Source organism: Barbatula barbatula (assembly GCF_947034865.1).
Source record: "Barbatula barbatula genome assembly, chromosome: 12".
In the NCBI taxonomy this organism is placed as follows: domain Eukaryota; kingdom Metazoa; phylum Chordata; class Actinopteri; order Cypriniformes; family Nemacheilidae; genus Barbatula; species Barbatula barbatula.
In genome coordinates, this window is record NC_136775.1 from 3,817,946 (window position 1) to 3,844,778 (window position 26,833).

Below are 26,833 nucleotides of genomic sequence, written 5' to 3' on the forward strand. Positions count from 1 at the left end.
AAAATCCGTCATGATTTCACGGCGTTATTTTACGTCAAGACTTTAACCATAAAAAAACCAATGCAAGCCATCAAACTGAACAAACAAGTTGAATGTACTCGCATTCAATTACATTTATTAAAACACGAACCGCACAAACGGTCAAATTTAAAACAAGCGTGTCTGCAAGATTGTGCTCGTACGGCACCCGCGGTGGGTCAAACTTAACGTTCAAACAAAAGCGCGAAACGCCTTTTCATGCGCCGTCAGTCCGAGCGGACCGCAGCTCCGCGCGCACACACACACACACACTCATGAACGCGCTCACACACACGCACTGAGCGAGCGGAGCGCGTCTGAGAGAGAGAGAGAGAGAGAGAGATCCTGTGAATAATCGTCATTTCTCCTGCGACCCGTTCGGATCTTGGATGATCCATAAAAACCTCTATTAATAAACTAAAATAAGAATAATTATTAATCAATTATCATCCGGATCGCGGCAACATGTCCCGTAGAAAGCAGAGCAACCCCCGGCAGATCAAACGTAAGTTACGGTGTTTCTTCTTCTTATCATTTATTTCTAAACCGAGAAAAGTAAAGTTGGATAAAAGAGTGAGAGGCTGTTCACGGATCAGTTTATCATAAGGACTGAACGCAGCAGATGCAAATATCAATATTTTCATTCGCCTTTCAATCTTTCGCCGTGTTTATTTGTATGGTGGCATGTCGAGATATTTCCTCTTGATTGTGCAGTAAATATAAGGATTGCTGACATTGCAATCATGTTATAAATTCTACGTTATTTACTATTTGGGTGTAGTCTTGTTTTGTGGTGGCAGAATAAGAAATAGGAAATATTTAAAATGCAAGTTTGTGTTTTTCTGAAAATAAGTGCAAAGTGCGTTTAGAATAGACTTGCATGTTTAAGAAAAGAGATCCTATTGGCTGTTTTGAGTTTCAAGTAGTTTTGGTATGAAGATGCACAGCTGATTCTGAAGGCAGGGGGTCTCGAGGGTCTGTTTAGTGTCTGTCCATCTCTTAATCGTTTCGCATTTGTTGAGGCATGACGAGATGTTTTTCACGATGATGGGATTTGCAGGACTTGTTTAATGTTTTAATTTGCAATTAAATTATGCTTGTTTAAGTTTAATTCTATAGTGTTTGTAATGCAAGTTAAAACAAGTTTGTCAATAGTAGATGCTTGAGGTGTAATGTGGGTGATTTCATTGTCATTGAATAGTTCATTGTAGTTTTCGATCATGTTGTGAAGGAATGAGTGTCTCAGGGTCTGTTTAGAGTCAGCTGTAGATGATATGATATAAAACATTGTGAGGGATGCTCGCCAGAGTCCCTCATACATTTGTCTGATGTGAGCGTTTACAGACATTGATTTATTCACTGATAATGCTATAAGAAAATACAATAAAAAAGTTGAACAATTGCAAATCCCACAAATCGTGATGTGTTAAATGAAACAAAATTTCATTAGGATGTTTTAAAGAAGATATTTTTTGCATTTTCGATGTGTGTTTTGTGTTATACAAATAAATGTCATATTTAATAAATATGACCCAGCCTAGAATAATCTTCAGTACTCTAGAGCTAAATAAATCATGTCTTTCATAAAATATACACCATCAGTATCAGTCGAAAAAAAGGTCTGTTGTCGGTCACAGTAATGTATTTTTGCATCACAAAAGGCGACGAGATTGGATTTATTTCAGATTTTCCTGCAAATATTATAAGGGTTATTATGCCAGTATTCTGAATGAGACGGTTGTCTGAAGTGAGATCGCTGATCAGGGCCTTTACCAGCAGCATGTGTGTGTGTGTTGAACTCAGGAAGGAAGGACAAATCTTCTTCTCTTGTGAAATGTGCCTTTTAGAAACAGATTGAACTGAAGCGTGGGTCACCACTCGCCATACTGTCATTTTAATGAGAAGCAGCAAGATTATTTACCCATTCTGAAACCAATAGATCCGGCTAGTATGTTTTGTGTGCGTGTCTGTAAGCATACTGTAGATGTTTCGTTCGTAAATGTATGACATCTAATGTTAAACATCTTCAAAAAACGAACAAATTCACTGGCTTATTGAGGCCATTCAGCTCAAATTGTTTGTCTGTGGCTATATACAGTAAACTCAAACACGACTGACGGTTTGTGCTCCTGCTATCAGTCTGTGCGGTGCAATGTTTGCGCATTTTGTTTGATGTGGTACTTTTTCGTTATCTCATTCGTCAAGCGTGACAGCTTTTGAATACCGCAGACGACTTGGATTCATTAAACTGTTGACTGAGATGTTTGCATGCAAATCCGTCAGCGATTTCCTTCTGAAACGCAAGATGTCCAAGAGCTGACGGAGTTACCTAACAGCTCTCTGTTCCACTGTCAGGTCATTCAGAGAGGCGGAAATATCGCGGTATTGTCTTTTTGAATGGAAAAGTCGTGTGGTACCCACAGTTCCAAGTCTGATGGGGTGCACTGAGAGTCTGAGAGTCATTTTAAAGGACAAAAAGGTAGTCGGGCACTGTCCACCCCCCTCCTCACCATACGTTGCTGGGTTATCTAAAATTGTGATTTATGCAGTATTTTAATATTTTGCTTATTCTCTCCCCTCGGGCGCTCTCAGAGCGGTGATAAAAAGGCCGGGCTGAATAAGCACCATTAATTTGCGCCGATGCCTGTGAGATAGGGGCAGATAATGGGAACGATAAGGCAGAGAGATATACCATCAGAGCCGCGATTATTACCATTAAAATTCCAACCCAGCAATCTGCAGCCAGCTGATAATTCCCTCTCCGTTTCTACCACTTTGGATGATAAGGCAAAAATAGTCATCCTCCGCTCCTTGATTAGAGTGCCTGGATATCCCGATAATACTGTGATAAATTATGTATTTCTCCTCCTTGTTTTTGTCCCTGTTACATCTGATTCCATTTTTATTGATATTTATTTTGCCTTTATTTCCGGCCACGCCCCAAAAGCGAAGCAGAGACCCCACTCGCCGGCTTCTCTTGTACAGCACCCCTCATGGTAATAAGAGTTTGATAGAGAGGTGATGGAGGGCGAGGCGTTTTGTATTGGAGCTCATATCGGCACTATCGGCTCATCTCCACACGCGGTTGCTTGCTGCTGTTGTTTCGAACCCTTATCACTCCGTGCCAATATGCCAATAAATTGGCCAGATTGTTTGCCGGGCCAGTGAAAATTTATGACGGAAAGAGATGAAAATATCGCTGATGCTGGATGAAGTGCGATTAGCTGTGCCGGAGAGCGTCATGTCTCTCTCTCTCTGCTCAGGAATGCCTGTTGGCGCTTTAATAGGCAGGGCAGATACACAGGTTGGCCGGGGGAAAGCATGCCTCGTGGTGCGATTTGCCTGTAAAATTGCCCCTCAAGTTGTGCGTGTGGGGTTGCGGAGCAGGCGGGTGGTGAAGGTGGGACGCGCTCCGTCCTTCTGTTACAAGACTGAAAAGGGATGTTGCCTCCAAAGGCGGGATTGTAAGACATCAGATGCCATGCATTGACCAAGTTCTATAACATTGTATGATTTGCAGAGAGGGCAATCCCAGAATGCATTGCATTGAGCTGACGCTCACAATAAATCAACGATCGCAGACAAAGCGAGAGAAATAATTTTTTTCTCGTTTTAATGTTGTATTTTACATACGACAACGACTGTTGTCATTTTAGCGATTTTCCTTTTTTTCAGATTTGTATTCAGACACAATCGAGTGAGTTGACTGCCGTGTTGCGCACTGTTTTGTGAGAGTCGCAGTGGTGTGTTTCAAATCTCTTATAAGCTTCCATCATTTATGACTCTGTCTTTGAAGCAACCGGATGATAAAGAATGACGGCTCACTAGGTTTTTGGAGCAGTGCCCATCTGTTCAGGCTCGCTGCTGCTCTGCTGTGTTGATATTCTCATATCTTCGTTGGATTTTAAACTGTAAGATCCGTTCATACACCACTGATAGATTTAGAGTTCTGATCCGGACATCTCTCTTTATAAGGCTGTTCCTCGTGAGGTGCTTTGTTGTCTGCTTTCTTCATAAGCATTGAGCAGCTGTCTTCTAAAATGCTAGAGGTGTCACAATATACCGATATTGACGGTAATCGGGATATTAAAAACCTCCATCGTGTTAATGCTACACGTATCGAAATATCGTAAACTAGTGAGCACCCGTTAAATATGTTACGATACAGTTACAATGGTTACAAACTCTCTCGGCCTTCATACACTTTTATTTTAATTGTGCGACATTGATCACATAACAGACAAAAACACTGAATTAAAATGAATTTCACTGATGGCATCACTTATTTCTTACATCTTGATAAAAACTGAGATTTGCTATCGAGTATTGTTCAGGGTGCAATAATCGTGTAGTGAAAATGGGATATTGTGACAGCCCTATAAGACGGCATTGCATTTATTGAATTGGGAATATTTGTTTCTGTTCTTTTTGAACTGAGCATGTCATAGTACATTCTGGGATTGCTTAATCCTTAATATTTAAATTTAGCTAAATCAGGCTAAAATAGTTGCCATGTTGGAGCACACGCATAAGACTTTAAAATATTCTCTGGGTAAGCAGTTTTTGTGAGCAAAACCTTGGACCGTTCTCATTCTGAAGGGTTAAACATTAGACAGGAACCCAAGGATCAACCACGACATGTTTTGGACTGACGTTCTGTTTAAGATCCGTTGTCCTTCTAAATTATTTTTAAGTCCAAGCAAAGATGTGTGAAGTCTTTTTGGATGTGCAAGTTTGTATCGCCGTACCACGTCTGTGAGCTTTTGTTGTTGTTGCTCTATGTCACTGCATACATCTGTGGTTAAACTTTAAACTCCGCCCACCAGATGATGATGTCATGAGAGCTCGGTCTGGCCTATCAGGTGACACTTATATCTCTGGATGGGGTTTATCACAGACTTGACGTTTGATGGCACAGTTAAAGTGTTTACTGACTCTCCTGCCAAAATGTCAGCTTGTGTGCGTGTAGATATGTTTATGTTAGAGATGAAAAGGATTGAGTGTGTGGTTTGGAATCAGTTTATTCCCACCGGATTTACTATATTCTGTATTATAGTTTTATTATTTTTATGGCGTTTTGTATTAAGTAATTGGTGAATGTCTGTAGAGTTGTGTGGATCGGAATTAACAGGTTTATCAGTTTACTTTCACTGGATTATGTTTAACTTGATTTGATTTTATAGTGTTCTATTTTTATACCGTTTTGTTTTTAACTAATTGTCTGTGGCGCTTATTATGTGTGTGTGCGTGTGTGTGTAAGAGAGATGGATCTGTGAGTTATGTACTTACACTCGTGTTATCTCACCAGGAAAAGTGTGACTGTGTGTATATTATATATGTCAGTGTGTTTTACAACAGCATCGTCGTCCAAAGCAGCTCATGCCTGCGATGGTTTTGGAGGGAATATCATGTAGGGAATATCATGTAGTAAAATCAGAGCTCCATTCCGACAACGCTCCCATACCTCAGACCTTTTCTGTCAAATTCCACTGATGAAAGTGTGCTGCGTGCTGTTCCACATAGATTTATGTCTCATGACGAACGCTTTCTGGATGCCAACTTTCCTTTCGACATCTGTTGGCTGCCAATAACAGCTTGTGTTGTTTTGTCTTTTCTAAGCCGAGAGATTCATCTGACTCAGAGCAAAAACGTGTGCCACAATAAAGGCAATTTAAAAATCTTTGCCGTTATCGAAATGCAAACAGGGATGCTTGGACATGCATTGTCGGAACTGTCCTTGATTTATAAAACATAGCTTATAGACGGTTTCATCGGATGCACACACCTGTCCCAAAGTCAATATCTGGTCTATGCGGCGAATAATATAACCATTTATGTTTTATTTTGTATATGAATTTAATTAAATAAACGATACGTTGAATGGGTCATCTAACTTTGCAGCATTTAAGTTTAGCCAAGAAATAATTTTTTTACTGTTAACCCAAAATAATACTGGCTTGACATTAAGGCTGGGCGATCTTCCCAAAAAAGCATGTGAAGATCTTCATAACAAAGAATCTCGATCCACGATCTGAATTTTTTGCAGACAGCACTGGTGCTACAGAGGTTTAAAGTTTTGTAGCACAGGCCAAACAGTTGTACAGGTAGCACAAGTATAAAACGTCTGTTGTCATCTTTAAAAAACACAAATGCAGATCATCACACAAAGAGACAGCAAAGGACATAAATGTTATATACAAATGGATCAATTAGGGCCATGCAATATTTGGTTTACCCATTTTTTATCGTTCGGTGTTGTGCATTTTTTACTATACTGTACAAAGAGTGTTTGTATGCCTTATGGAAGAATGCATTCAGACGTACATATAGAGTTGAAGTAGCTCAACCGTAAGAGCAGTCATTTCTTTGGCTCCCTCTGATGTGTATTTTACCAAACATTCCCGATTTCTCCTGTGCTGTCAGTCTTTCTCTGTCTGTTTCAAAAGGTGGAGGTCACTTCCTGCCAAAGTTTCCTCTTTATCATCCTTTTTCCTGAATTCTTCGCAGATAATTCCAGAGCTGACAGTTCTGAGGTCACGCAAATGTGTTGTGATATTTGCACGGATTCATTTCGAGACTTCCGCTCATGAATTTATGCTTGTCACTTCAGATTAGCTTTGGCTCTCATTTGCTTGTTAATTGTTAATCATTCTGTTGTTTTTTGTAAGTTGAGCCGAACTTCAAAGGAATAGTTCATCTAAAAATGGATTTCATCACCCACCGGTTGTTCCGAATACCTACATTACACTACACTACATTACCTACAGGAATCTAAAAGGAGGAATTTTAAAGACCGCTCTTTTCTATACTTGTTGATGTTTTCTGTCGACCGAAAATATGAACCTTCCCTTAGTTCTTGGTTCTAATGATTGGCACCATTTTTTTGTGGCATTTTATATTCACTGTCGTGTAAAAGTGGAGGTTTAAAAGATCTTAGAGTTACTCCAATCCAAAACGTTGGCCTCGCTGTTGCCATCTCTGTTTAAAACATAGAATTGCAAGTGATGTAATTGCGAGTCATTTTCTTTACGTTTTGTTCGACGAGGTCAAATTGACGTTGCAGTCACTTTCCTTTTTTATGATTTGCATATTCGTATAGACATGTACATTTAGCCATTTATTGTGCTTTTTTTGAGCCGATTGACAGAGTGTATGTAAACATTTTCCTTATGTTTCCTTTAGTCATCGCTATGTGAAAAAAATAGCCACACCGGATACGTTCAAGGGCGAGCGAATGTTGACAGAATTATCATTTTTAGGTGAACTAATCCTTTAAGTCAGCGTTTTCCTTGAAGGACCGTACAAGATCAAATCACAGAAATTGTACTTGACTAATCTGTGTGGTCTGTTGTTTAGTTTATTTAGCTGTGATATCAATGATCAGTCTATTGGGCTCCGGGTTACAATTGACTTTCAGCCTTGAAGTTAATAGCCTTGTGTCTTGCTTGTACAGATCAATATTGGTATTAATTAATCAGCTCTATCAGCTGTACCATCTGATTCTATTTGTTGTTACATTGGCGCGATATCAATAGGGAAAGTGTACTCCCTGATCGCCATGGCAACTTCATCGTTCAGGTCAAAGAAAGTTTATCTTATCTCGCTGCAGAGAGTGGCAAACTGCTTAGAAATCTAGTTTAGACTCTCAGATCATCGATTCTCTCTCTTTCTCTCTTTCTCTCTATTACTCTGTGGTCTGCATTCTGATCAAGACATAAATTAAAGACATTATTTAAAGTCTTGAACTACCACGTGAAAAAAGACTGTCGTATACTTTAATATTCGCTTTAGTGAAGTGTGCTAAAATTCATATTTACTGTGGTAAGGTTAAAAATGAAATTTAAAGTATTATACAGTATTTAGGTTATCAATTCTCTATAGTAAATAATATGGAATTCTATAAAACATATTAGTGTAGCAATTGCTATCAAATACAACTGTATAGTACATGGTACAATATTTTTTCATGTGGTTTAATTTTAGCAAGATTCCAAAGATTAATTTCACATTTGTCTGACTAATTATATATATATATGTCTATATAAGTCTATATCTATAAGTATATATATAATTGTTTCATCTTTGTCGTTTTTTATTACTACTAATGAATTATAGAGGAAACATCTGAGATAAGATAATGTTACATTACTGAGAACTCCATTAAGTCTTTAGAGCTACAAAAGAGCAACATCCGAGCTCAGAAACCTTAAGACATCTTTAGCCTGTGGTTCATTTTCTAGTTGTGCGTGTTCACAGAGGTGTGAGTCATTATTCAGGAATTGATGCATTTGAGTTTCCAAATATTGATGCGTTCCATTTAATTTGGAAAGTCAGAATTTCCAGCCGCTTACATGGAAGAGAGTACTTCAGTGCCACCTTCCAACTTCATACTCCAACTCTGAATGACATCACACAAACAGCTAACATCGAGTTAAACTCTGTATTATGTACGAGATTTTGAACGTTTTTTTCAATGAATAAGTATCTGATTCTGATTCTAACAGCGTCTTTGCTTGCGGTTATGTACTCTGGTTTGGCCCATCTCCAGCGTGCGACAACTCTCTCTTTTTTGTCTCACCCACTTGTTCTCCCAAAGGTCCCAGTTGTAGCCCAGTTTACGGTTTGGTTCCAGCTTGTTTATATACCTCATCAGGCTGAGAATAGCCCCCGGGGAGCCCAACACACAGTCGCTCGCATTTTTTCCCATCCTGCCTAGGGGACACAATCGCTTCATTTAACATTCTCTATTTGGCCCCTGCCAAAAGGCGAATCAGCCAGAGAACAAGTGAGAGGGGCCACATCACGAATTCGCTCGCTTCACGTGCACATGTCCTTCACCCTGGCTCGGAACATCACCGCCGTGGAGATACGGCTCAATTAAGTGTGTTTCACAGGTTAGGCCGCCAATCTGGCGCACAACATTTTATCACTGGAAATCTTACCATGTAATGAATTTGGATATTGACTTGGGTTAAGTCCGGAAGCTTGTGTGTGTGTCAGAGAAAGATGAACAAATACAAATACAAATGAAGTGAGGCTTTAGTCAGTATCAGCATTAACTCTCTCTGTTCACAAATGTCATTTTGAAATGTTTCTGTTATTTATTTGTTTTTCAAAGATTTACGTTGTTTCATTTAAATACTATGATTGTTTCCCCTTGATATTGAGGCATCCCAGTAATTCCAAGTACCTTTGTCTCAGATGCTTCTTCAAAAAAAATCCTTGGGTTAAATTGAGGGACCTAAAAAAAAATAATCTTATTTTCATTACAGATTTTGCTATCTAAGCAAATAGACCTTGTCAAGATTCGAAACTCCAGAGAAGACATTTTACTCTTTCTTAGGAGAATCGTGTAAGAACGAGCGTACCGTTTCTCAAAGACAGCAATACAGTTAAATATCAAGATATTATATATGCGAGTTAGCAATGATGTGCATGTTCCATAAGATCATGCCTTCTTTTCCACTCACATTAAGGTACGTTGCAGGAAATATGTTTTTTCATACGCGGTGACCTTAAGCTGATTACAGAAATATTGAAGTGTGAGGTTTTGGCAGGAATTAGCTGAACCCGTGTGTATCTGATGGAGAGGTTTGGGCATTGCTTGGGAAACATCATTAAGGAAGAGGTGCCGTGGAGGATTATATCTCAGGCCTTTCACTTCAATTTGTACATCAGCATTTCTTCAGGACTGTAATTTAAAGAGGACCTCACGTTTCAGACTTGCCGGAAAATTGCAGGAGACAAAGCTGTGGAAAGTAAACAGATCAACGGGTTGTGTCAGATATGTAAGGAAACGGAAACAAACTTCCAGAACGTGTTTGGACGCACACGAGGGCAAAGCTGAGAACGGGTTCAATGGAGCACATGTCTGAGGTTTGACATGATGTGGAATTTTGGTGAAAGCCGGTTTTATCCTCTCATTCAAAAACTGCTGTTGGATTCTTGTATTGACTTTCTCTGACGAAGTGGACAGTTATAATTCATTATAAATACATAATCTTTGTCAATTTTTAAGATATAATGATTGTGATATATAATAACATAAGTCATTGAATTCTTTTTGTATTAAATCACATTAAATACGGGTTCAAATTGAATATTTACGTGTGTTTTGGTGTTTATATCTGCTGGGATTTACAGGGGCAAACATTTGACCATCGTCATCTTTTCTTAAGCCAGTGAAACACACACACACACACACACACACACACACACACACACACACACACACACACACACACGCGTGGGTCAGATGATAAGAGGCACAGTACTGATTGATTGATGTCTGACTCTACGTTTGACAGCCAGTTTCAGTGTTTGATTCTCGCTCACAGATTGAAGTTTGGCAAATGTGAAGGACAAAAAGGTCACAGATATTCGTCTCGTTTTCTCTCATCTCCCTTCTGTCTGTCTGCGCTGGTCTCATGAAACTTGTTATGCTGCATCAGTCGAGTGTAGTAGAGTCCGCTGTGGGCTGTTTGTGTTGTTATCCCTGCTGAAAAACACAAGCGCAGATTTTCACAGTACTAAATGTACAAGCAAATAAACTGCTTACATTTATTCACAGTTAATATGAACGAATTGGACTGACATTTTAGGTGTATGGGTAAAGCCATAATTTGGAATCGCTAGCTGCATGCTGTACTAGCTGAGCTAACCAAATATAAATCCAGCTGTGAAAGGTTGAACCTACTTTGTGTTTTACAACCTTAACCATCTTCCTTAAATCCCTAAAAACGTACTTTGGCATATAAGAAACAAAATTGTGTTTCATCTGAATCATAATCTGAACACGAATTGTTTAAATCATATGACTCGTGTCCTTATTCGACTAAAGATGAATTTATAATGGCATTAGACTGGACATGACACATCATCTAAAATGCTGAACGGTTTGTACATGCTGTAACATGAATGATTGTTTCTTGATTGAAATCTGATTGATTAAAATATGTAATCAGAATGATCTTCACGTCTGTTCATTTTTCAAGATTAACTTGAAGGGACAGTTCATTCAAAGAAAGTCTGTCCTTATATACTCATCCTCGAGTTGTTTCAAATCTGTATAAATGTATTTGTTCTGATGAACACAGAGAAAGATATTTGAAAGAATGCGTGGAACCAAAAAGATCTTGGCCACCATTGACTACCATAGTAGAAAAAATGACAATGGTAGTCGAAGGTGCCCCAGAAGAGTTTGCTTTCCTATAGTCTTTGAAATATCTTCTTTGGTGTTCACGGTATTTTTTCCTCCTATGGGGGTCAATGGTGGCCAAGAACTGTTTGGTTACAAGCATTCTTCCAAATATCTTTCAGTGTGTTCAAGAAGATACAGATATAGAGTTTTATTTTTGGGTGAACTGCCCTTTAAGATCAGCTCTTTGTAGTGGTAGAGCTGAACGATTTTGGGAAATAATCTAATTGCGATTATTTTCTTTTTCAAATATTGCGATTAATATGTGATTATTTGTATCTTCTGTACTATAAAAAAAGACAAGCAATAACCATTGCATAGTATGATCAACAGAATATGAGACAGATTCAACTGTTCTTTTCTGTAGGCCAGGCCTATATGTTATGTTGAAATTATGTGATGCATGCCAACTATTGACATGAATGATATGTTTATTTAACTTTTTCACTTAAACCACAGTCGAAGAATAGAATCCCTTCCACGCTTGTAAATCATTTTATCCTTGTACACATGCAAACATTAACATTAAACTGTAACAAATCACACAAACTAAAGTGCAAAATAAAAATATATATAAACAATTATAGTTATGTAGCTCCGGTGTAGTGACCTGGCCAAAGTATCTATGCTGTACCGCTTATCCAGTGTATTTATCAAAGCCATAAACCCGGGCTTGGTCACCGCATGGAGGGGCATCATATCTTTTGCGATGAACAGTTATTGCCGTTTTGAATTATATTCATAAGGAGTTGCGCTTTCAAACATCTCGGTCAGTGTTCCCTGTCGGGTGGTATTTGGCTAACTTGACACACAGGTGTGCGGGTCAGTGTCCAGCGGAGCGAAGTTGATGCTTCCTCTTGTGACCAGAGTGTACGCATGTTCTACGTGTAAGATCACAGCATCGGAAGCAGACTGGTCTCTATGCATTTGAATATTTTCTCTGTACTTTGTGCGGTCGCTTATTACACTCAGATTATAGCATCAAAGTTAATGAAGTTATCAAATCGCATTCTTTGCGATTAGAAGATCGCATTTTGTCACATTACAATCTAATCGCAAATGCAATTAATCCGTTAGCCTGATCAGCAAGATTATAATAAACCTAGTAAAAGAATCGGTATTATCTCATAATAAAATGAATAATCTAAATGTTGCCTTTCTTTCCAATGAACATTTATTTTGATCTATATCATGTTTATCAAGTAATTTCACAGTAATTCTCTCTCTCTCTCTCTCTCTCTCTCTCTCTCTCTCTCTCTCTCTCTCTCTCTCTCTCTCTCTCTCTCTCTCCCTCCCTCCCTCTCTCTCTCTCTCTCTCTCTCTCTCTCTCTCTCTCTCTCCTCCCTCTCTCCCTCCCTCCCTCTCTCCCTCCCTCTCTCTCTCTCTCTCTCTCTCTCTCTCTCTCTCTCTCTCTCTCTCTCTCTCGTATTTACATTAGTGGACGGGGGATATATATTTGCCTCCTCAATTTAGATTAAAATATGAGATGATACAAAGTGGACAAAACACTAAACCTGTATCTGTTGCAAAAAAATTTATCCTCTTGTGGTAGTAATTTATCCGGGCTTTGACTCTTTAAGCTTTGAGCATGTGTTGGTTGTAATTTTCTTTTTTTGCCAAGCCTCCTAAATTGTTCTTGGCTTTAGTTTAAACTCAAACACAACTATAAAACGCGCATACAGCATTTTGAATGCATCTTTAATAATATATTTAAATAAAGAGCAAAGACAATTTCTCATGTCATTACTGTATATAAATATATATATTTTTTAGTATGCAGCGTTCTCATTCTCCTGCATTGCCGAGTGTATGAATGGAAGTGAACATACGACACCAAGTGTAACCGTGCCTTTAATTCAGGAGCCTCCTGATCCCGATCTGAGGTGCGAACGGGTCAGCGGCGTGTGGTCATACTGAATAGGGAGCAACGTGTGACTGAATGCCTCTCTGGTGTTCAGGCACGTGTTTGTCCGCACGGCTCTCTCTGGACTTTTTATTCAGCACCTATCGCCATATCAGCAGAGAGTCCTTCAGCCCGGGCCTCTAATGCACCATGTATGGCTTTGTAGAAGCAGCCAGGATTGTGGGCAGTGCTGGACGGCCGGATAGCTGCAGGCCTTCTCTGCAGTCAGTGGATTAGAGGTAGCCTGCTTCACACACACACCAGCGCACACACACTGGTGCGAAATCGGGCTCGCTCAAATGTTATAGCTTCTTCCCAACCATCTGTAAAATCCTCGCGATCTGTGTCTAAGTTGAGATCGGAGTCCAATCTTTACTACCAAAGCTCGAGAGAGAGGGTGTTGTGGGGACAGAGAGGAAAAAGTGTTCGAGATCGTGTTATGGAAAAGAATACGAAGGCTAAATGTATACGAAGTTGAGCTTTTTGGCATTTAAGATGCATGCATTGCAAACAATACGCCTTTTTAAATAACAACTTCCTCCACCCGCTTTAATTGTATAAATGATCTTTACTTTAGCATTGGGAGAGTCATTTATGTGAAAAAGTGCTTTTTTGTGTGCTTTACAATAATAAAAAGACTTTATAGTCTTAATTGTTCAGTTGTGTTTAAGGTTTAAAAGAAATTCTGTTTGTATTTCGGAGTTTCATGGTTACCATCGTTCAGAAGAGTGGTGGTTGAGTGGTGGTCTTTTTCACCCATTGAACGGTAATGTTGCTATCCAAGTACTGCGACATCTCAAAGCTTACTTGTATATCATGTATGTTGTAAACAATAATACATATTAAACTGAAGTTAAAAAAGATTAAGTTAACTCCAATGCTTAAATTAGCATATCTTCTTGATTTTGAAGTTTATCACGTGACGTGCTTAAATAATTTAAGTCATTTTACTTGATTTATTCATGGGATATTGTGTTAAAAATAAGCTTTTAATTAATAAAACATTTTGTCTAATATTGTTACCGTAAATATTTTTAAGTAAATATAATTTTTTACAGTGCATTCTGACAAGAATGTCGGTAACCAAAAAACCTTGGCCCACATTTCTCAAAATATTTGCTTTTATGTTCTACAGAAGAAAAAAATCATATAACGACTAAATGACAACATTTGTATTTTAAGTGAACTATTCTTTTAAAAGATCTTTTAGGCTTTTAGAATGGGTGTAAAAATTGAAGTTGATGCATTGGTTTAGGAAATAATCAAGAAGTGATTACTGTGAAACTTCTGGTTCATTTGCGTATTTTGGCATTCAGTCATCCGGGTGTGCCATACTGTCTAAACGTATCTGGCTTTTATCATTTATGTGTAGTTACGAGTTGCGCTCGAAAACATTCTGTCTGGGTTAATTCACTTACCCTTAAATCATATAATGTCTGCAAAATGAGTGTTTTTTTATTCCTCGTCTGTAATCGTGTTGCATTTCGTAAGCATCTAAAAATTAGCCCTGCGCTTCAAAGAAGAGATGCTTAAATCAGTATGACGACTATTTCCAGAACTCTCGCGTCCATTTCCCACGGCTTTGGCTGTCTGACTGATTTTGCGGTTGAGCTGGACGCATTTTTTCCACATTTTGACATTTGTAAGTCAATAGTAACACTCCTGAACGTCAGCTCTCCTTAGCTGTGTCGAGAAGTGGAATAAAAGAGTCTATCATAATCAGGACACAAATTATGTTCTTGTCTTTTTTTGGAGTTGAGATGAACGTCAATTCTTTGGTGATTGTGTGGCATTTTGGGTAGGGGGGGCGGGGGATGGAGTTGGAATTGGTCTCGGCCAGCACATCAGCTTTCCATCCTTGATGTGATTCACGCTGTCGCCGGACTCATCAGAGATGGAACGTTGATTGCTTTTTGACACCACTCCAACATGGACCCGGGCCTGCACACATCATCCAATTTGAACACACCCAAAGTTTTGTGTGTGTGGGTTCGAGACACTGATTCGAAGTGCTCTCATGTTGGCAGCTGTGTGTGTGTTCTGTAGGTGGCCTGTAAGGCCTCAATGAGGTCAATGTCATTTTTGTTACTAAGAAAATAGGCAACCATCTTTTATTTTGATTTCTTTATAAATGAAAACAGAACGTGTCTGTCACATCTCTTTATCTTTTAATCTTATAAAAGTGTTGATTTTAGAGCTGTTTATGAAGAAGTTACATGTAATGGTTATTTATTCTCATACAGAAAGAGATTTTTCGACATAAAATGTGGTTGATGTTCAATTTCATACTACAGTAGTAAGGCTTAGCCGCATGTTTACCAGTAACTTACTGTAGATTTCATTTACAATTTGTTTTAAACATAAACTTACCTATTTCTTATATCTTCTTTCATGAAACAAGACTATATATCTAATATCTGTTAACGTGTCGTAATTTAAGAAGTTTCAAATATTTTTACTAGAAATCAGGACAAAAATGCTTCTGAAGAATGTTGTCTTTTCTTGCTCATTTTGAATCTCAAGTCAAAGTGTTTTAATATCAGTTTAAGTAAAGTTGAAGAAGAATTAGGTTAATACCACTGGGCTTAACAACAAACATCTGTCTCATTTTAAGCACTGACCAACGGGACGTTGAACGCTGAATGGGTTCGAGAGCTTAATTTGAGCAACCGACTACTAATGCCCTCCAGGTATGCAAATGAGCTCTTTGTAATTGGTGGGCATTACAGAGGGGTGGATATCCGCTTAATTAGGCAGTTCAAATGAGAGCGTATTATTCCGCCTATTTTAATAAAACAACTACAGACCTGAAGCATGTCAATGTTTCTAAAAGGTTGAAAAGTTTTTTTATGCAAAAAACGTGAAATGACACAATACACATGCTGTATATGAGCAGCGGAATGTTTCGTATTTGTGGCAATTCACACTTCAAAATCATAGCCTTTATTTTGTATTTAAATTTACATTCATACGTTTGGCTTTTATAAATGAGGAATACTGAAAAGATTTTCCCAAGAGAGACGGTTTCCCGTGGTTTCCCGCAAAGACTAGTCCTAGACTAAAGTAAATGTTAGATCTGTCTAAATTCCCCTGGCTAGGCCTGGTTTCCCTGAGGTTGTTTTTCTCCTCCAATGGAGTATTGGCCGTTTGCCTGGCTGGGGGGGCTGCTAGAATTTTATAGTTTTATTTCATTGACACTGCATATAGGAATTTATAGTCCGTCTTATATTTGACCTGTGTTTTGACTTGCATAACCTTATATGTTTCGCTTATAGTCAATGTTTTCAGGTATAGTTGCTTTGTAAAAATGAAAACTGTAAAAAGCGCTATACAAATAAAGCTGACTTGACTAAATTGAAAACTGCTTATTGAATGAATATTGGCGGCTTCAACTGCGAACGCAAACAAAGTGTAATTGGGGATCTTATATACTCCAAGTGTTAGATGATGATTGGTTAGGTCTACGCGTGGTAAGTGACGTAAGATTGAGTCTTCCTGGCAGAACTTGCGCTGAAGCTTACATTTTCAGAAGGACGGCAGCTATATGTTCTCTTGGACTACATTGGCCTTCAAAAGTTAGACAAATAATTTCTTTTGTTCTTTATTTTAACTTTTAATGTTGTCCACATTTCTTTTATTCTGGGTAGCAAAAATAAATATGTGGATTTTAAGTACAGTCCCAGTAACATGTGTTATACAGTAGAAGGAAGATCATAGATTGTAAAAGGACATGATAGTGTTATATGCAAACATTAGTTGAACTTGGTAATACCATGTAGTTCCCTGAAAGGGGCTAATTGTATTCATACACTAAATATCCGCTTGGCATCAGTTGGTTAAAAGTCATTCAAAAGTTGGTTGAGAAAATAAAAAGTAAGCTCTGAGGAAAGGTCTGACACGTTTTCTGTTATCTAACGGAATGACATTCAGGCCTTTAAGTGTGAATTGAGTGCGCAAACCCTTTTTGGAGGTCACCGTATACACATCAGTTCTGCATGTTTTGGGTCTGTTACTAAAAGCCTTGCGGGTTCCTTTCGGGAGCACAGGTGCACTCTCCCGAGTCGAGTTTCATCCGCTCCGTGTGTTAGAAATGAGAAAAAAATAATAACACAAAGCGCAATATCGGCTTGAACAGGAATCACACTGCTGTTTCTCCTACTAATCTCGACACTGATCTTAATTCTAATAAAATGTTTCCTTTTTTCCAGACCAGCAGCACTCCAGTCGCGTTTCTGTGGTCATACTTTATTGAATATCATTTTAGATAAGAATATAATCCTTTCCGCCAGATGATGTATATTGACCACTTTTTTTATTATCAATAACAGTGTACAAGGCTAGAGACCTTTAAAAGTGGAGTGCGAGTTGGTATCAGTGTGTGTTTTTGTGCGTTTGTGTGCTGTGGTTTTGTACTCTTGACTTCTGATCTATTGCAATAAACCCACACGATCTGGGCTCTGGTATCACCCAGAACGGGTTCATGTTGCGATAATGACCAGCCGACTGTACGTTATCTCGCGTATTACACAGCTGCTCACCAAATAAATAAATACACGGACGTGAAGTATCGGTTTCATTTGAAATGATTGTATTATGAGAGAGAATGTGGTGTGATTAGTGAAATTAGCACAGCCATGTTGGAAATTGATGGCTTGTGACAATGTTCAGTTGCTCATCATACGAAGAAAATTGACATTTGAAGGTATTGTACTACTTCAGGGGTACTATGGTATTACCATTTTACTCTGTTTTAAAACCATGGTATACTTAGCTACAGTTTCCATCAATGAACTTGTGTTTTCAGTGTTGGTGGTCATGGGTCTGTCTGATCACGAGGGTCCAGGTTGAAATCAAAAGTTGGTTAGGTAAACATCATCAGGTTTGATGGATGGTGATGGGGACACTTTGGGGGTTTGACTGGAAGCGTGTGGTTAAAGTGGTTGGATGTGATTTTTATGTGTCTGAAGCTTTTGTTTTACTTCAAGTTGTCTTAAGGCATCCAAGACAAAGTTAATATTTGAATCCAGACTCCATTAAGACCTGAAAGCAAAAACTTTGTCGGAAAAGGGACAGTTCACCCGGAAATAAAAATGATTTCATCATTATTCACCCACGTCATTCCAAACCTGAATGGGTTTCTTTCTTCTGCAGAACACAAGAAAGTAAAAATGAAGAATGTTGGCAACCAATCACGGTTCCCCATTGAGTTCCATTGCATGAACGCAAATCCGCCGAGCAATTTCTTGTGACGCAACAAGAAAATGACAAGTGTGAATAAATGATGGCAGAACATTTATATTCGTTTTGGACTGTCCCTTTAAGCAGTGCTTAACATATATTAACATATATACATTTTCATCTTTATTGAATCCATGAAGTCAAGTTTCTGAACTATATAAAGTTCAACTGACATTGGTCTTAATATCAAACTACATAAACATCTAACTTGTCTATCTTTTTTTTTACTGCCGTTTCATTTAATATTTTTCGTGATGTCATTTTTGGGGGCTGTTGTACGGCTGTTGTACGGCTGCGTTTGTTGTGCTTTTGGCTTGACAAAGCAACAGATTGGATCTGGTCTTCGTGGCAGATGTCCCCATATGAAGCCACACCGAGGTGACATCTCACCCCAAAAATGAACCCAGGATGAAGTCAAGATGTGCTTTAGATCTGCATCAAAACCAAATGAAAATCTTAGATACAAATCTGAAACAAAACATTTTCTCTTGGGGTCTTTTTCTTTGTCGAACTCTTTTTATTTGTTACAACTCCACTCACACCTGCTCTCTCACTTATATCCTCTTAAGGTATCTTTCTCACAGTGTTTTGCATTTCTGTTTGCCACAGTGTGATCCGAGAGGCCTGCTTCACGTTGTCGGAATTAAGCGGTGCAACATAAGTAAATTCTCAGTGTCGGCTTCCAGGCGCTGCATCTTTGCGGATTTCGAGGCACGGATCGCTTCTTCTAATGCTGTTATCCAAGAAGGGGTACCGGAGTGCTGCTGTTCCTAACCCTCGGATAACTGAAGCTTGTAGACCCAGGCTTGTTATCGGCACCAGATGAACGTTGACTGCCTGTGTACTCTCCAAAAAGCCCCTACTTGAGATAATTAGTCAGCCTTAAAAGAAATCCTGCGTTGTAGAGAAAAGAAACTTTCAATGGTGTCGGTGATTTCTAATGTTGTGGTTTTTGTCTTTCGGATTTTTGTCTAACATAGCGCAAAGTCTATAAAGGTTGACCGTGTCGAGTAATGGATGTGTATCGCTAGCAAAAGCACATTTGATCTGAATATTTCAAACCTTGAATAATCACGCAGGGAAATATTTTCCTCCGACAGGTCGCTTATGAGCTAATCCGTTAGAAAGATTGTTTTTAAACACTTAGATTAAAGATGTTTGGAACGTGTCTGTATGTTTTAATTGTTTTTTCAAAAGTCGAGATGATAAATATTTAATCAGACAGACTTTCCGGAGGGCTTTGAGTTGCTGTGGCTCAATCTGGAGAGTGTTGTATAGCAGTGCAAAAACCGTGTGTTTGAGGGAATTTTGACGTTATTTTGAGTAAATCAAATTCCACAGCACCACCCCTTGAATGTGCCATTATCATGGTAATCAGCGAGAGTCTTGTTTTTACTTGAGAAAACACACAGTGGACCTCATTCATAAAAACGCAAGCAGAACGAATTTCTGTGTAAATGGTTCGAGAAATCGTTCTTGCTTAACTCATTCAATTCAGTGAAACAATTTGGGGAAGAATCGTGAATGATTTTTACACGCATAAAATGTCTTTGCTTCACGAATGAGACCCAATGCTGCTTTTGTGATTTCTTTTTAAATACAACGTATATAAGATGTCATGACAATGACACAGTCTAAGCATTTTATACTCAAAGAAACAGACAATCACAAGTCTGTGCGGAAACGTGACAACATCTTAGCCCTTTGCCAGCCTCCGTAGTGCTTCGAAATGGAGGGGTGGTCACAGCTTTTTGCAATTGGCAACCTCACCCCTAGATGCTGCTAAATTTCATACACTGGAATCCTTAAATGGATAGTTCACCCAAGGATACACATTTTTGTCGTTCATATGTTTAATTATCGTGTCAATTAATACCTGTATTTTCTGTGGAACACAAAATAATAGATTTTGAGAATTGTGGTTTTGTATTCATACAATGAAAGTCATTGGGGCCAGTGTTGTTTGGTTACCAACATTCTTCAAAATATCTTTTTGAGTGTTCTGCAGGAGAAGAGGGTAAGTAAATAATAAAATAATTTTCATTTATGGATGAACTATCCCTTCAACGATAAAGCAAACTTTGTTTAGTAGATCAAACAGTTTGCTTGTTGTTTTGTGGGCTACAATATATGAGCAGTTTAAATGCATTTTCTTTTTCAAACACCCCAGATACAGTAGTTTACGATATACAGGGCTTGTAGTCTCATTAAAAGAAGAAATAAAAGGATCAGTTTGATGCTTTTTATCAGATCAGAAGATCTGAATGTTAACATGTGATGCGTACAGGCTTAATATGTGCTGTTTTCACAGGGAGTTACTGCTCCCTCAGGATCTGCTGCCATTGTTGTCACGCTCAACGGCATGTTCGCATTGCTATTGTTCTAATAGCATTCCGACAACTTCAGGAAGGGGAGGAAAGAAAGAGTGACATTATCCTTTCCGTCTTTGATGGCGACTCGTGTTTCAGCACTAGCTAATCTGCCGCTCTAATCTCTCAGAGAGATAGAAATAAACAAGCAGGTCTGTGCCGCGCATGGGTGAAGCGCAGGAGGATTATGGTAATTTTAGGGATAAGTAGACGTATTTGAAACACGGCTGTTCTTAGAGAGAGTTGCTTGTGGTAGGTGAGAATTGAGGTTAAAAAAGGATTGTTCTTAAAGGAAATTTTTTTTTCAAATGCTTTTTGATGTCACTTGGCCCCACAGTTGGTATCTGGAGGAAAAAAAGCTACTTTCAAGCATCCAAAATCTGGAAACTCTGAAATCAATTATGAGTCGCGTCTCGAATGAAAGGCAAGGCAGAACGCAAGTTAAAAGTCAGGCTGGCTCGCATTTAACTGGGTCCATTACAAAGGGACAGCGAAATCACACCGCATACCTGATCTAGCAGAAAGCTCTTTTAAAATGGGCTGCTGGGTGGCATCCAGCCTGGCAAACGTGACGGGCATCGATGGCACAGCCCCTGGGCGCGAGGACGCTTGGCCCATGCACGGCGGTCCTGGGCACATATCAGTGGGCTCTGGCCCATCCGCTGGGAGCTCCTAAGCCATGCTGTCTGAAGGAGAACCGATGGGCTTGGCAACACATGTGGGCACGCGGCGCGCGCCTGCGTGGGCACCCGATGTTATCGCCTTGAGCCACCAAATGCACTGCCCAACTCTTTGAGCCCGGCCCAAGTGACCCCGCTGACTGCGCCTCGCACAGACGCCCGCATCAAAACTTTGCAAACATTTTTGTTTTATTATTTATTTTGTCGAATTTTCTCTTTTGGTGTGTGAATAAAGTCAAAATGCAAAACATGCGAAACGGCCTTTAGATGCAAAACTAAGCGTGTCATGTGTCACGCATGCTACAAGCATTTTTCTCCGCGTTATTTTCTTCGGAGCGACCGCGAGGGTTGTCTTGAAATCAAAATAAATAACCTTTACCGTTGGATTCCATTTTTTTACAAAAACCTGGATTGAGAGCGAGCCGGTGAAAGCGCGGCGCGGTGGGCAGGTGAAACGTTTTAAAGGAAGCTCGGCGGCGGTTCATCGGGGTGAGGGGCACGCCGCGTGCTCTCCGCTCAACTGTCTCTGGAAGTCGGCTGGCAGGACATATCTTTTGTCTCGCGTTATCTTTATTTTCTTATTATTTAAAATGGCCGGTTTTTCTTTCCTCTGCTCCAGCGGTCTTTTTTGATATCCATTTAGATTGGAGCTTCATTAAAAAAGCTCAGACAATAGAGTGACTTCTAATTAAGAGCAACAGCATCTGGCCTCTGGCACTGTATCCCAGCGTTCCATCTCTTTTGCTGGGGAAAATTCATTTGTTTCTTAATTAAGAAAAACACTAATAGCGTGAAAAATCTGCTTATGTTACCTGAATCCTAATTAGTTCGACGGTAAGTGGAAAAAACACATTCCAGTAGCCCTAGAAATGAACTCAGAGCTGATAAAAATGAACCGGCCTCGCATAAATCCGAACCGGATGGAAAGTGTGCCGTCATTACGGCTAAGACAATATGCAAACTATCTTCAAAGAAATCAAATTGCAGGAATGTTTTCATTTGCATGCATTAACCATTAACATAATGAGGGGAAGTGACACCGGACCCGGATTGCACGTCTGCTCGGATTGATAACTCCTACATCTACAAATAGTCTGTCCACAGGAGGAAAAAAATGGAGCGCAGTCAAATCGGCGTGCATAGCGGTGGGCACGAGCGCCTGCGCCTCCATCTGCAGAAGGTAACGCACACGGAGAGCACTTATCTGTCCTGTAGTGTCACAACGCAAGCAGGCCGCCAACGCCGGCACGCAAAACTCGTCCGTTTTATAATCCAAAAGCGTCTTCCTTCCCTGCTGCATGCTTTTGCAGGCGATCAACCTCTCAGGTCAAATGATTCAATTAAGTGTCTGTTTATGGCTGATACCAAAGCTGGGTGTCGTCTTCACTTATCACCTTTTTTGCAGATCGGTGTTCTCCCAGAATGCCACAGGAGAGATTGCTGCGGCTGTAATTAAAATGGCACGGAGACAAATTTGACGTAGGGGCTAACAAGCGGGAGACGAGGCTGACGCGGGAGGGGGGTGTATGGAGAGAACAGCGTTTTGAAAGAGCTACTGAAACATCATTAGCCAATTAGGAAAACGAGCAAGTTTGATGGTAAGAGAGTTTTCAAACCGGGGACCCGAGAGGCCAAGTGGCTTGTCGTTTAGAGGTTTATTGGCTTTTTATGATGTCAATATGTGCACCGGTTTAGAACGTAGTTTAACGCTGATTAAATAAGGTCAGGGAACGGGTGATTGTGGATGTTTTTAACCTGTCTAAATGTGGTCGGACTGCACGGGCACTGGGTGGCACAGTCCCGCCGTGCTGTGTTTGATGCGCTGTTGGCAGACACTTGTGTTCTTGCTTCTCGTGGCAGCTGAACCTTTTTCCGTCGAGACACGTGACTTCTATGCTAGCCTGAAAAAATCTAAAGCGTCAATAAGCTGCAGAAACGAAAGATGAAAACAAGACAGAAAGCGGCGGTAGAAAAAAAAACGACTTAGGATTTGCGGCTGAAATCTTCCTCGGGCTTTTGACAATTTGCATTGTTATGGACGATAAGGCTGATGTTTTTCCTAGGCTGTACATTTGGTGTGAAATATTTCGGGTGTAAACCGAGCAAGCGTTCTCTTAATGAGCGGGGGATCCGGTCTCTTGCCGGGATGGAGTCTTAAGGAGCGGCTTTCCGCTTCAGATGTCTGATATCTGAATATTTAAAAGAGTTTCAAACTCATCTGCAAATGTGATTTGCACGTATCACACTTCTGCAGCGAAGCGAAGACGAGAACACCGAGAGAGAGGGAGGCAAGAGGGAGATGCTGCACATATGGGTTGCTATTGATGTATTCTAGTCCTGACCTAATTTAACTTCCTGCCAGCGAGCTCATATGCATACTGTACATTTGCTAAATTAGAGAGCGCAAACCTCGCCTTTTCTCTCTCAGACAGGTGTAAACAGCATTGTTGTCATATTGTGGCTGCAGTAAATATGATAATTGTGTCGGGATGCAACGGAGCACAAAATAATTTGGCCATCATTTTGATGCCCAGGGCCCAGGGGATCGCCCGCGGGAGGAACTGCGGCCCATTGACATGCGGCGCACGTGGCAATATAATTATGGCTGCCCATCTTTGTTCCTCGCTGGCGTCTTCACACTGCACTAGTAATTTGCTTGTAATATGGAAGCATTTAGTAAAAAGGAGCTTGTGATATTTAGGTTGGAGAATTCTCAGCGTGGTCGCGTTTGACGGCATTATTATTGACTGGGTGTGTGTCGCAAAGCTTCATGCCGTTCTATAAGAATTCTGTTACATATAGATCTTGGCATTGCTGTTTTTTTGCTCTTTATTATTTTTAATCATACTGGAATACGTTTGTTTTCATTTCATTAGCATTTTCATTTTCTTCTCTTAATAATAATTATAAGAAAAGTGCTGTAAATAATGTTATACTTTATTGTAGTAATAATTATATTATTATAACCTTTATCAATTATAATAACTATTATATTTTTACAAACAATATGAAATAACCATAAATATTTGTATATTTTAATAAACTTAAAAAAAACTAAACGGTGCGGGAGGGGGTTAGAACCAATGAGCTTTTCGATTACTTGCGTTTTATATCAGAAATAAAGATGACATAACATTTGTCTGAATCATATATTAATATAAATCATACAGTACATAACAGAATTATGGTTAATTTGCTGCGACCATTCATCAGAAAAGACTCTGTTTCTTAAGTGCCGTCTTCTGTGTCTCTTAAGAGGTCTCCGTATAGATATCTGTCCTTGTGTGTGTGTGTTAATGTGTGTGTGCTCTGTCAGGAGGGTTGTTGTCATCTCTTAAGGACTCTTTGACAGAGGTTTCTCTTGCTGCTTTAGTTAAAGGTCAATGTGCTGTCGTCTGTGTGTTACTGTGGGAGTGACTCTCTGTCCCCGTGGAGGTAAATGTCCCCTCCCCGACACACAGCCGGTTGTAAAGACATTTCAGTGCATTCCATATGGTTTTGCCATCCAATCAACATGTAATGATGCTTTGATGTGTTACAAATGTGTCTGTCATTATATTACATTTTCTTCATCTAATCGTGCGTAATTCACCCAAGTATTTCTAGACATGTTTGTTTTTTCACTAGGAAATAATTACAGACATGCTGCTGGGATGTAAATGTGCATCAAAAATAATGTATTTATTGATCAATGGGCTAATCTGAATATTAGGCATCACAACTGTACTTAAAACTGATTTGTGCGGGGAGCTTTTTTTGTTGGCTTGTTCCAGTAGCATAAAGATCCTGGACCTGTTAAAAACCCAGTGAGCTGCCTATATAGGGAGACTTTTTTGAGTCATCATGGGCATGTTTGTTATGTGAAGTTCGTTCCAAAGGTTAGGTATGATTATGCTGACTTTTTAGATACCTTCTAAGACAGCCCTCTGTGTGTTATTTTTGGAGAAGACAAACCCAGCATGCATTGCGAGGAGCCTAGATTGTGGATAAAGCTTGAGAAACGTGGTAAAATACTGGTGATGTTTTATGAATACTGTCTAATCTACTTAATAAATAGTTCACAATATTTCAAATATACCCAGATCAGTCACTTATGAGATTCCTTGACGCTAAAGATGCTGTCTGATATGGTAGCTCTCTATGTGTGAACGTGGTAAACAGTGTGGTTTTGGAACCAAGCTTGTGTGCGTCTTTCTTGCAGGAAGTGTGTGTGTGTCTGTCAGAATCATTAGACGTGACACTGCTGATGCTCTATGAAAGAAGAATGTAAATACCCTCTGGAGACCCCGTGGAGACAGTAGGTGAGGCCTCTGTGGGCCCCCGAGCTCCACTGTTTGACAAACATTATACTGTGCCACTGCAGGAGCTTCATGCCCTGCTACATGATGAAATCAACATGAAACCTAATCTACAGCGAACGGTCTGCGTCACTGTCTGCTAACAGCGCAAAACATCCCATTCTGTAATATCTCATGTGTTTCTAGTAAGGAGATTGAATGCAGGGCAAGTAGAGATGACTGTGATATTTTCTGTGTAGATGATGTGGAATACGGCGCTTCCATAGAGGAAAAAGTGAAATCATGTGGCGGGTGTGTCTAAAGTTTTCGGGTGAACTTTAAAGTAAACTTTTACGCGATGATATTTTTTCCTGAAAGTTGTGTTTGGCTTTAATTTTTACTGTTTCTTTAACAAAATCACTGAATTTGTTTTACCATCGCCGGTACTCACAAAAAAACTATTTTCACACATTTATACATTTTGGTATTATTGCTCGTACACAGAAATTACAAGGAAACCGGCATAACACTGAGTTTAAAACAACAGTTTAACAAAACAGTTGCAAGGAATTTGTCATAAGGGTACATTTGATCGTTTTTGTCTTTTATGACTAATACTCTCCAAGTTCCAGACGTAGTCGCCCATCATCGCTTCATCCCACCTTTCCATCCTTTACATGCATTTCTGGAATTTTCTGAATATTTTTTTTTTAATATGTGAAAATGTAAAAAAAAATTATATTTGCAATATACCGTAAATATAAAAATTTCTGATATAAGCTGAAAATTTACTTGAGCTAAACATACATCAAAACATTGATGCTACATGAAAATAAATATGATCACAATAATAAGCACCACATAATTGTACAAGAACTATAAAAAGTTATTTGTGTGCTTAACTGGAGTTTTTAATGTAAGAGACGTCCCTTGAAAATGTCTCGAAGAAAAGCTGTTTATACTGTATGTTCTGTAGCACAATGTTGTTTTGTATATACTTGCATAAAGAGGCTCTACTTTTTTCGTATATTAATACACTTTTTTTTCTAGAAGTTTTAGTTTTTCCAAAATCCCTTGATTTAAGCTGCAGTCTACAACCTTTGGTAGGAAAATGTTTTTGAGCAAGTATTCAAAACTGTCTCTTTACCTTA

The 26,833-nt window shown here is 39.3% G+C and overlaps 1 protein-coding gene across 1 annotated transcript in view; it reads left to right on the top strand.

Annotated features, from left to right (window-relative positions):
* Positions 1-387: 387 nt before the first annotated feature.
* zfpm2a (zinc finger protein, FOG family member 2a) overlaps positions 388-26,833 on the top strand; it is a gene marked incomplete at its 3' end in the record, with an annotated part of 126,736 nt that continues 100,290 nt past the window's right edge. The window contains exon 1 of the mRNA XM_079469928.1: positions 388-523. Within this exon, the coding sequence (XP_079326054.1) occupies positions 484-523 (40 nt within the window). The 5' untranslated portion in view covers positions 388-483. The remainder of the gene's footprint in view (positions 524-26,833) is intronic.